We start from the raw sequence: 12,603 nt of genomic DNA on the forward strand, positions 1-12,603 counted from the left end.
TTTATTTTTATTTTGACTTCTAAACCACTTGCCCCTGAAACATGTTCAAAAACAGAATCCATTTGTGCATCTAAAAGGTAAACTTCTACAGAACAGAAGAAGATGTGATTCCATGTGCTCCAATGAGACTTTAATTTTACTTCCAATCTTTATAACACCAGGCTTCCCAATTACAACGGTTAAAATGAACCCATCAGGAAACAGGGCATTTGAAATTTCACGATCTGTATTGTATTGAACAGTGTAGAAAAATGGCACAAAGTGCAGAGTTTATAACTGCTGTTTCTACCAGCTACAATAATTTTTGAAGCTCTTTTAGTGATATATGAGAAGATTTCATGTAAATAAGTAAAAAAAAAAAAAATATATATATATATAGTTTTTTGTCCGCCACCTTTAAGGCATTGCCTGTCTAAATGGAACCACTTTAGATTTTTTTACAGATGGACCAGGCATATGCAGTCTGTCTTTATTTCTAATTATCTTTTGCTACCATTTACTTTTATTTTTGTGTACTAAACCCGCGCCGCGACAAGCTCTGCCTACTGGCTTCAATTCATACAATAGACTGGATAGGCTCAATCACGTCGTCTGTCTCCTGTTTTATCCAACCTCCTTTGCAGAAAGCACTCATTATAACATATCAGCCTTCTTTTCATTGGTTGTTAAGGGCGGTCCGCTCTTTAAACCCTTCCCCATCAATCTCGTACATTCTCTCAATGGGCGAAGACAGGGATTTGGGGTTTACCAATCACAATGTGGCAAAAAGGTGGAGTTTGACATAGAATGCCATCAACGCGGGCATGCGCTTCTGAGATGCGTTGATGCCGTTTCCATGGGCTGACGTCATCAAAAGGCGACTAAAAGCACTGGGCGACCTGCTTTTCGGTTGACTTGTTAGCGGTATATTGGGGGAATAATAGAAAATCGTATGGCCGCGTCTAATGGGTGCAACGTGCCGGCGCTGGTAAGCCAAAAGGAGAACTGAACCGCTGTAATTACTACTTTGTTTAATCAAACATGGCGGAAAGCTTGGCTACAATGGCGCCCAGCCGCGAGTTCTTTTGTCACGTTACCCACTTGCTCCGCCCCGTTGCCCCTCCCCCAAATCCCCTGCAAGTTCTTCCCCTCTGCTGCCAAATAATAGCCGCTGAACTCTGCTGGAGAGAATTAGAACGAAGCGAGTCCTTTTCATTCCTTCACAAGTATTGGTTGGCTGTTTGGACTTCGTGTGGTTGCGTCGCGCGCCAGCACTTACCCGGTTTATCTCATGTCTCAGAATCTCGAGCGAAGCCTGCACGTTTGCGGCGAAAGCGTGGGGGATTCCCAGCGAAGCGGGAGAGCATGTTGGCTTAACTGGGCCAGAGGACTTTCAGCCTAGAAGTGGCCCCCGTAGTGGCTTCAGTGGCCTCTGGCCACCAGGTCACTCGTTGCTGTATGAGGAAAAGGAGGCGGCCCCCAGCCAACACCTGAAGAGAAACTGCGCGTCGTTGTTAAGCCCCCCCCCCCCCCCTTCACCCAGAGAAGACGAAAGTGGTGGAGACCATGCTGCGGTTTGTTTCTTTGAAGTTAGGTCGTTTGTACCGCTACGTAAAGTTGGTCTTTCTGGTTAGCCTGCTGGTAGTTATGCTCATCAACACCCATTCCCTGTTCGCCTCCTTCCAGAAGAACGAGCTGCTGGACCGTCGCTTCATTAGCCTCAATAAGTGCCCGGCTTGCTTCGGGACCAGTTGGTGTCGGAAGTTCATGAACGGGCAGCTGTCTTTCGAGACCTGGGGCCGGCTGCGCGTCCTGGACTTCTTTAATGTGAAGAACGTGTATTTCGCGCAATATGGCGAGCCCAGGGAAGGCAGCCGGCGCGTTGTCCTGAAACGCCTGGGCTCGAACCAGGAGTTGGCGGACATAGACCAGAAGATCTGCAAGCGGGCGACGGGGAGGCCACGCTGCGATCTCATTCAGGCGATGTACAAGACTGAATTTGCCCGCTTGAACGGGGACGTGCGGCTGCTCACGCCGGAGGTGGTGGAGGGGTGGTCGGACTTGGTACACTGCCCTTCACAAAGGCTGCTGGACAGGGTGGTCCGTAGGTATGCGGAGACCAAGGACTCGGGTAGCTTCCTTCTTAAAAACCTGAAGGACACGGAGCGTATGCAGCTCTTAATGACACTGGCTTTTAACCCAGAGCCCTTAGTCTTACAGGTATGTACAGAGTAATAAAAAGTATACCCGTTCGTAGATTGTATTTCTTGTTTGGATTGAAAAAGGGCGCTCTTGAAATGAAGTAGCTTGTACTCCTCTTTTAAGCTGCAGGTTCTTCGTCAGTTTTTCTTTTAACATTTTCTTAGTAGAAGGAGAAAAAAAGGCTTTTTTTTTTTAAAGTTCGGATACTTGAAACTGCTATATAGAAACCTGTTAGAGCACAATACTGAAGTCGTACATAAAGGGCTATTCCGATTGTTCTATACACAGTTTTGATGCAGCTATATATGTGTTCTGTACCTAGCAATACTTGATTTTACATAAGAACCAGATGTATAAAATGTAAGGCCAGGCTTTGTATACTTATTTCCAAAAAGTAAGTGTTTGTTCATCCAGGAATAGGATCAAATTCCTTTTTTTTTCTTTGTCATTTTCTTGAACTCTATTGTTTGAAAGCTTTTGCTGTTTGTCTTCGTTCCTAAAATATTAATGCTTTCTCTGTCATATATTTAACATGCTGGAATTTAAGTTGAAATACAAATAGTCAAATAGTAATTGATGTCTAAAATACTGTTCAGTGTAACTTTTCAAATTCTCCAATCTAATCTATGGCTTTTATTAATGACCTGAATGCTTATTATAACAGCTGACCAGAGAACTGAATGGTACAAAAGTCAAAGAATTGGTGGGTGAATTTATTTGCAGTGGAGGCTAGGACTTCTTTTCAAAGCCTGTCTGCTTGATCTTTAACTTTGTACCTTGTTTGAACTTTTTTTTTTTTAGCTGGTAGAATAAGCTATAATGCAGAACAAATTGAGTTTATGGCAGGTTAACCCAGGTTTCTAGATTGAAGATAAATCTTAGAGCAAAGCATCAAAGTTTTGAATTGATGGTCGTAAGTATTTTTGTCTCAGCCGAAAAGCTTTTTCCAACTGAAAGACAGAAGGGATTGTATACTTCTATGCCTGCATGCTCCCATGCTTTGGTTGCTTTTGACTGTAGCTGGTGTATATCTTGTTGCCTCTGTATCATGCATTTTCCCTGTGTGCCTGTTCTTCACTTTATAAGGATTAAGTCCAAGTTTCATAATGTGTTTCTGGTTTTCACTTTATGACGCTTGGACTTAATCTTTATAATGTCATGTATGTCTGAACTACCAACAATCAGCTGAGGTTTATAGGCTTTTAAATCTTTTTCTAAAGCTTTCTTTTGTCTCAGATTTGTTTTAAAATTTTCACTAGTACCTTTATTTTATGATGTGTTTTTATAGTTTTGTTTCCACCATTTTGTGTCTTTGCACTCCTTGAAAGATGAGGCTAAATGACGATCTCTTGACACTATAGTAGAATCATAAGTCTTATCTTCACTTGAAAATGCTATGACACATTTATTGGAAACTACTATACTTATTTTAAAGTTGTTTTTTTTTTGTTTTTTTAAACATAGCTACATTTGACATCTACTTGGCAGGTGTCTAAAAGCCCTTTCATAACAATTTCAATAACTTTTATTGCTGTATTTTCAAATGATAAGGACATTTTAACCAACTGCCTATTTTAGCCAGCCTTACTAGTATATATTTTTTAAATAAACTAGTTATATTTATGTTGTAACAGGAATGAGCCACCAGTATGTAGTATATACTGTGGCACTTGACCTGACACTCTACATTTATCATCACTGTACTTAAGACATATGAAAGCCACCTGCATTTGGAGGGCTTCCAAGAAATCATATTAGGGCTCTTTCACAAGTCTGTTCTGCAAAAATGCCCAGAGGTGAATAAACACTTTTAGTACTGGAAGATATTTGGGCCAACTTATGGGAGGTTTTTGTTTGCCAGATTTTAGTCCTGTGTGGGCTTTTGCATATGAGTGGGGAGTATAAGCCATAGGCTCCCAAATTGAGTCCTGATTTTGAGGTACATCAGGGCTTGACAAATTCCAGGCACCAGGTTTATTTATATGAAACCTAAATAGTGAATACTAGTATGTGGGGATTTTATGTTGCTGCTGTCGCCATCACAAAAGAGAGAGGCTATATCTAACTTTCATCCATTGCTGCTCTCACTGGGTCTAAGCCTCATGGTGCAGATCTTAAATCTCATGAGATAGCTTCATATGTTCTACCTCACACACACAGCTTAAACCTAACGAGCAGTGATGGATGAAAGCTAGATGCAGTATGTCTTTGGTGGCATAGTGATAAGCTGAGTTGGGATAGACTTGTGGGGACCTGACCATGGTGATACATGAAACAAAACCATATTCATCTCAAGCACTGCTATCAGGTGACATCAGCATTGGAGCTGGAGAGATGCCATTGGCTTTGCTAACCTGATGCATTGTAATATTGAAGGTCTGGGAAAGCAGTAACTCAGACTCTAAAAGAGCTAAGTTAGACCATGGTAGGTCGAGGTACTGTGAAAGATGTCTTGGCATTTAGAATGGCTTCTAAATTCAAAGAAAATTTGTCAAGGCCTAACCTAAGCTGTTATGGATTATAGCCATTTTGGTGGATGCCATATCAAAATATGCTTTGCAGGTCACCTATCCACCCCCATCCTGTTACAGTCACTGAAATGCTTTGATGTTTCACTTATATATACTGTCATCTACCAACATTTGTTTATTTCCGATCTGACAAAGAAAGACAACCTTCGAAAGCTAATCAAGAAATGTATTGTGTCCAATAAAAAAGGTATCTTATTTTCTTTTCCATGTTTTGTTTTTGTTTTATTTCTATTGATTACAGGTCTAATAAGAAATTTAATATGCTTTTTTAATTTGACAAAATATAAGGTGGGTTACAATAAGAAATGTAAAAACATACACACAATTGTGTTTTGTTTATGCTTGTAAATCTTTTACATTTTGTTGTTTACTGTTTTTATTGAATGTCTCTAGTGGAGAGTCATCTGGGGACCATCCTGAAAGTTCAGTTATGACTTAAGCAACTTTCTAAACATTATAGTGAGTACTGTGTTGGAGAATCAAACTGAGATCTTCAGGGTTTCCCAGCTCAGTGCTTCAGACACTGTGTATTCTTCCAGAGGGCTGAAATTTGCACACTGACTAACATCTTTTGCAGGTGTGAAGGTGAAACATTCAGTTCTAGTTGAATAAATTGTAGCATAACACCAAAAGTTTCTTCAATTAATTTGACTGTTTTAATGAAAATAACTATTACACACGCTATGTTACTGTTGGTCATCCTGTTACTGTTGCTTTTATGTGCTTTGTATGTACTCCAGTGCATGGCAAAATAGTACAGCATATTAAACAGAATAGTATTTGCAGTATTCTGGAAGTGTAAGTAAGAACTTTAACACTTGGCTCAGGCACTCCTAGCTCTCTAGTCCAGCATCTTCCTGCTTGGCCATGTGAACAATGGTGATTAGCACTGTAATAGAAATCATGAGATTACTAGCAAATATAAAATAATTTGCTAGCCATGTTTTAGTAGGTTGTTAAATGGCCACCAGGCTTCAGCTCTGCTGTTGAGATACCAAATACTAGATACAGCTGATAGAGAGATAATATACATTATCTCTAGGCTGAAAGAGAAAGTGGATAGACTCAGAAGTAACCTGAGGAAATACAGTACTTTTTCATAGAAAAGGTGGTGAAATTGTAGAATTTGTGGAAGTGGTAGAGACAAAAATAGTGTCAAACAGTATCTGAATTCAAGAGTACTTGGGACAAGTACATAGGATCTCTAAGGGAGTGATAGGGAGAATAGATGGTATGGATGGGTGGATAGGCCATATGGTCTTTATCTGCTACATTTTTCCTGTTTCTCTAATGGTTAGAACAGCAAGTTGAGAATCAGGGAAACCAGGATTCAAATCCCACTGCCACTCCTTGAGATTTTAAAAATGTCATTTAGTCTCCACAGCCTCAGGTACAAAACTTAAATTGTAAGCCTTCCAAGTACAAGGAAATACCTAGTGTAGCTGAATGTAACTTGCCTTGAGCTAGAGCTAATCAAAAATCCAGTGTTGGGCATACAGAACACTATAAATGTCACTCAGGACCTTGTAGAATAGTAGGAGACGTCCCTATTATGTGAACTATAGGATAGGATGAACCTCTTTTCTGTAGGATAAGGTACTTGGGCTGGCAGAAAATTACTAAATAGCAATTACTCTGGAGACATTTTTAGGGGATGAGTTTCTGCCAGACTGACTACCAATGAGAGGAAAAATACCACAAATGGGAATAAATTTTCTATCTATAGATCTATATTTTTGTAACATGGCAGTCTGCCATGTGTTGCGGGTATGTGGAGAGAGCTGTTACAGTTGCTGGAATCCAGGATGGCATTCCTGGCTAATGTTCTTTATGATCTACAGTCTAGTGTGCGTTACATCATGTTCTGGGTTCCATGGTGGTTTTCTGGAGGCAGCTCTGGCAGGCTGGATGGGCCATATAGTCTTTATCTTCCTTTATTTTTCTGTGTTTCTAGCTCATGAGCACATGACTGGATATTCTCCTTAAAAATGTTCTAGTTTATTTATTCCAGTGGCTTGATATACCGCACGGGGTCCAAACAGTCTACTTCGCAGTTTACAGTATGTAATAAAGTTTGGTGTAGAAATTATGGTTCCTTCAGTAATGGCAAGTTTTCCAGGTCCTGAGGCAGCAAAGCATTCCCATACCATAACACTGCCACCACTGTTTGACTGTGGAATGCTGTATTTGCTTTATACCAGACAGAATGGGACCCATGGGCCCCATCCCATATTTGGCACTTGACCGGTTATGATGAACCGTATAAAGATAGAACTGCATTTTATATGGCTATCTTAACTGGTTAAGTGCCCATTCACCCTCAGAATGTCCCCAAAATAGTTGGTTATGACTAGAACACTAACTGGGCATTTTCAGCGGCAGTATCCGGTTAACTGCTGAAAATGCTCATTTAGCCCCAGACAAGCAATTTTAAACGGCCAGGAGCCTCCCCTCTACCTTTCTTACAGTTTATACTTCATTATCAAACATTTACTCAGTTGTGAATGTGCCTCTGGGAGTGAGAAGATTTTATAATTTCATACCAAAAAGTACAAATATTCTATATTCTGCTACATGCCATAAAGTTCAGGGTGGATAATGTACAAAGAAGCCAGACATCTCTGGGAATCAAAAATTAAAACCTAAAATAATTTCCCTAAATATTTCTTAAAAAGGAATACTCTTAAAGCTTTTTGTAACCCTTTAGGGTCCAGAAAGCATAGCAACATAAAATTCCTCGTCAGACTACTTCCCTTTAAGAGCAGAATCAAATCCTTCAAATATATTTGTGTATTTCCATGAAATGTATTGTAAATCATGGTGCCCATATTAAACTGTAATCTAGCCTCAGTTGGTAGCCAATGTAATTGTACAAATAACTATAACAGAGTTAACTCCGTTATGTGGAGAGTAAATTAAGTGGGTTGCTGTATTTTGAATGGTCAAGAGTTTTTTTTTAAGCAAATATTTATGGCAGTTGTACATATAGAACATTACAATAATCAAGCTGGGACAGAAGCAAACTTTGCACCACCAGTTGGAAAGCTGTAAAATCCAGAAAGCCATTAAAATAGTGGTTTGCTAGAATTTAGATTAATATTGAGAATACATTTTTCCTATATATGAATGTGGACTCTTTAAGGGGTATAGACTGGTGAAAAGTTCTGTGTCAATAAATACATGGGTGGTATTTGAGCCACAAGAAAAGGCAGCAGAAGACCAGCCAAATCGGTCAGTGAGTTTTGTTTCTTGCTGTAAACTAAATGGGAGTATTCAGAGCTTGTCAAGTACTCTGGAGAAAAATCGGATGGTAGAGCTATTGCATAAGGCCTTTAATAGATAGAATGTTATTGCGGAAAGAATATAGGTTTTTACTAAGCTGCATTAGCTGTTAGTAGGACAGTTGGTGCGCTTTAATGTGTAATAGGGGGCAGAGAATGTCGAGGACTGCACCTTTTAGTTTACTCCTATTTAGGTGAAGGAAGCTACACTGTTAACTGAATCACATTTTCTTCATTAACTGTATGGGAAGATGCTGGGAATCTCTCCCAACAGTCAACATTCAGCTTTGCAGTTAGCACATAGTAATCTGGATTTGAGGTTTGACTTTCCTTTCCGAGTCTGAGCTCAATGGGAGTTGCAGGTACTCAAGTTGTCTCCCTAAGTGGACTTATAACTTTTATATCAGAAACAGTGGAAGGTAACATAACTTCCTCAAGGTTACAAGGAATATTGAAATAAATAAGATTTGAAACTTATATTTCTTGGTTATCAGCCCATAGCTCTAAGCACTAGGCAGCTAGGTAGTTCCTGCAAATTGTTAGTGAACTTTTAGTAAATAAGTCCTATAATGTGTTAAAGTAGGTATTAAGGTGCGGCCATTGTATCCTGTGGGCAAGGCATGCAAATACTTTTTTTGGTTTAAGGAGAATCAAAGAAAAAAATGTGGAGAAACCCACAAGCCACAAAACTAGTCCTCCAGTACCAACTCTCCTCTCATGTGGACCCCTGTACAAAAACATAGATGAAATGGATGTCTTCTTTCCCTTAGAGATCCTATGTGCTTGTCCCAAGCTTTTGTGAATTCGTTCCTCGATGTCGAGACAGGCTCGGGTTCGGGCTGCTCTTGGAGAACTTTTGTCCGATTACCGATGATGAGTGCTCATGGGAGGAAGAGGAACATGCCAGATACTTTTCTGAAGAAGAGTCCTATGGGGTCCCCTCTGATCCTACTCCGCTGATTGAAAGAATGTCTCCCCCTGAGAGTCTTTCTTTTTCCTCCTTCGGGAAATGTCTAAGGATATTCCCTTCCCTATGGAGGTTGTGAATGAGCCCAGGGCCAAGATGCTCGAGGTCTTGAACTATCCTTCTTCACCCACAGAGGTTGCAACAGCCCCTTGCATAACACACTCAGGGAAGTTCTTATGTGAAACTGGTCATTCCCTTTATCTAATCCAGTGGTCCCCAAAAAAGCTGAGTCCCAGTACAGAGTCCATGGAGAGCCAGTAATAGTGAAGGCCCAACTACCTCATGATTCCATGGTGGTGGACTCTGCTCTCAGAAGAGCCAATACTAGATACTATGCCTCGGTGCCCCCAGACAGAGAGTCTAGGACCTTGAATTCTTTTGGGAGAAAGACGTATTAGGCTGCTATGCTCGCAGCCAAGATCCAAACATACCAGCTCTACACGAGCATCCACTTGCGGAACCTTTTCACCAGGTGGTCAGGCAGCAGAAGGCGTGTCGCAAATTCCTGGCCAGGGGTACTTATTACACTTGATGTGGCATCCTGAGTAGCTGTTCAAGGTATAGTGATGCGCAGACTTTCATGGCTGCATGTCTCTGACCTGGATCATAAGACCCAGCAGCGAATGGCGGGTGTTCCTTGCCGGGGGGATAATCTTTTTGGCGAAAAAATAGAGGATATGGTCGATCAGATCAAGAAGCACCATGATGCTATGGATTCTCTCTCCCACCGGGCGTCTTCTGGTACCGCTTCCTCATCTAGGGGATTTTTTGGAGGGAAGAAGAGTGCTCCCTATTCCTATAATAGTCATAGGTACACTCCTGCTTCTCGGCAGCCTGTCCAGGCTCAGTCCCAGCACGCTCGTTCCTGTCAACGGCGTGCGATTAAGGCCCCTGCGGCTCCCCAGCAAAAGCAAGGGACAGGCTTTTGAGTGGCTCCAGTGCAGCATAGCCTCAGAAAAAGTGTCCGTGCCGGATGACTTGCCGGTCGGAGGGAGGTTGATATTTTTTCACCAAAGGTGGCCTCTTATAACCTCCAACAGGTGGGTTCTTCCAAATAGTCTGGTTAGGATACACTCTCAATCTGGAATCCATGCCCCAAATTGTCCACCGGGAGCTCAGTCCTTCAGCTCCCAGCACAAGCAGGCACTTGCAGAGGAACTCTCCGCCCTTCTAAAGGCCAATGCGGTCGAACCCGTTCCACCAGGGGAAGAAGGGCTGGGATTCTATTCCAGGTACTTCCTTGTTTAAAAGAAAACAGGGGGGATGCGTCCCATCCTAGACCTAAGGGCCCTGAACAAATTCCTAATCCGAGAAAAGTTCAGGATGGTTTCCCTGGGCACCCTTCTTCCCATGATTCAAGAAAACGATTGGCTATGCTCTCTGGACTTGAAGGATGCCTATACACACATCTCTACTCCCAGCTCACAGGAAGTATCTTCGATTTTGGTTGGGAACTCGGCACTTTCAGTACTGTGTCCTGCTCTTTGGCCTCGCGTCTGCGCCCAGGGTCTTCACAAAGTGCTTGGCAGTTGTCGCAGCATCGCTACGCAGACTGGGAGTGCACGTCTTCCCTTATCTCAACGATTGGCTGGTGAAGAGCACCTCGGAAGCAGGCGCTCTACAGTCCATGTGGATGACTATTCGAGTTCTAGAGCTACTGGGGTTCGTGATCAATTATCCCAAGTCCCACCTTGTCTCGGTTCAGAAATTGGAGTTCATTGGAGCTCTGTTGGACACACGGATGCTTCAAGCTTATCTTCCCCAGGCAAGGGCAGACAATCTCCTGGCCCTAATGTCCTTCACTCGAGCGTCTCAACAGATCGCAGCTTGGCAGATGTTGAGACTCTTTAGGGCACATGGCTTCCACAGTTCATGTAACTCCCATGGCACGCCTACATATGAGATCAGCTCAATGGACCCTAGCTTCCCAGTGGTGCCAGGCCACAGGGGATCTAGAGGATGTGATCCATCTCTCCACCGACTTTTGCAGTTCCCTTCAGAGGTGGGCCATTTGATCCAATTTGACCTTGGGACGTCCATTCCAAATTCCTCAGCCACAAAAGTGCTGATGACGGCTGCATCCTTCCTGGGGTGGGGAGCTCATGTAGATGGACTTCACACTCAAGGAGCTTGGCCCTTTCAGGAAAAGGATCTTCAGATCAACCTCCTGGAATTATGATAGATCTGGAATGCTCTCAAGGCTTTCAGAGATCGGCTGTCCAACCAAATCATTCTAATTCAGACAGACAATCAGTTTGCTATGTATTACACCAGCAAGCAGGGGGGCACCGGATCTCGCCCTCTGTGTCAGGAAGCCGTTCGGATGTGGCTTTGGGTGCACCATCACGGCATGTAACAAAAATAAAATGTTTCTCCAGGCCACGTATCTGGCAGGCGTAAACAACAGTTTGGCCGACAGGTTGAGCAGGATCATGCAACCTCACGAGTGGTCGCTAAACATGGCCGTTGTCTACAAGATCTTCTGAGAGTGGGGCACCCCCTCGGTGAATCTTTTTGCCACTCAGATCAATCACAGTCCCTCAATTCTGTTCCAGATTTCAGGCCCACGACAGACTAGTGTCAGATGCCTTTTTTCTACATTGGGGGACAGGCCTTCTGTATGCGTATCCTCCCATACCTCTAGTAGGGAAGACTTTGCTGAAACTCAAGCAAGACCATGGAACCATGATTTTGGCCCCGTCAGATCTGGTTCCTCTTCTTCTGGAGTTATCCTCCGAAGAACCGTGGAGATTGGAGTGTTTTCTGAACATCACCCAGAACAAGGGGTCGCTTCTACATCCCAATCTCCAGTCTCTGACTCTCACGGCCTGGATGTTGAGAGCTTAGAAATTGCCTCCTTCGATCTTTCAGAGGGTGTCTCCAGAGTCTTGCTTCCAGGAATGATTCCACGAAAAAGTGTTGTTCTTTCAAATGGAGGAGTTTTGCTGTCTGGTGTGACAGCAAGGCCCTAGATCCTTTTTGCTTGTCCTACACGGACCCTGCTTGAATACCTTCTACACTTACCAGAGTCTGGTCTCAAGACCAACTCCGTAAGAGTTCACCTTAGTGCAATTAGTGCTTATCAACGTGTAGAGGGTAAGCCTATCTCTGGATAGCCTTTAGTAGTTCGCTTTATGAGAGGTTTGCTTTTGTTAAAGCCCCCTGTCAAACCTCCACCAGTGTCATGGGATCTCAACGTCGTTCTCACCCAGCTGATGAAAGCTTCATTTGAGCCACTGAATTCCTGCCATCTGAAGTACTTGACCTGGAAGGTCATTTTCTTGGTGGCTGTTCTTCAGCTCGTAGAGTCAGTGAGCTCCAAGCCCTGGTAGTGCATGCACCTTTATATCAAGTTTCATCATAGGGTGAGTGCGGAGGACTAAGAGTAGTTCTTGCCAAAGGTGGTGTCGGAGTTTCATCTGAACCAGTCAATTGTCTTGCCAACATTCTTTCCCCATCTTCATACCTGCCCTGGTGAGGACAAGTTGCACACTTTGGACTGTAAGAGAGCATTGGCCTTTTATGTGGCGCGGACAAAGCCCTATAGACAGTCCGCCCAGTTTTTTTTTTTTTTTTTATCCCAACAGGAGGGGGAGTCTCCATCGGAAAACGCACAATCTCTAATTGGCTAGCGGATTGCATA

At 42.8% G+C, this 12,603-nt stretch overlaps 1 protein-coding gene across 2 annotated transcripts in view; it reads left to right on the forward strand.

The window, feature by feature from the left end:
* Positions 1-833: 833 nt before the first annotated feature.
* DIPK2A (divergent protein kinase domain 2A) overlaps positions 834-12,603 on the forward strand; it is an 89,727-nt gene continuing 77,957 nt past the window's right edge. Inside the window, exon 1 of one of the 2 annotated variants that reach the window (XM_030216817.1) lies at positions 834-967. In XM_030216817.1, coding sequence (XP_030072677.1) covers positions 932-967 — 36 coding nt within the window. In that variant the 5' untranslated portion in view covers positions 834-931. Of the gene's footprint in view, positions 968-1,036; positions 2,200-12,603 lie in introns of those variants that run through there. The other variant, XM_030216816.1, reaches the window with a different exon arrangement.

The sequence above is a fragment of the Microcaecilia unicolor genome, chromosome 10 (genome assembly GCF_901765095.1).
Source record: "Microcaecilia unicolor chromosome 10, aMicUni1.1, whole genome shotgun sequence".
Taxonomy (NCBI): domain Eukaryota; kingdom Metazoa; phylum Chordata; class Amphibia; order Gymnophiona; family Siphonopidae; genus Microcaecilia; species Microcaecilia unicolor.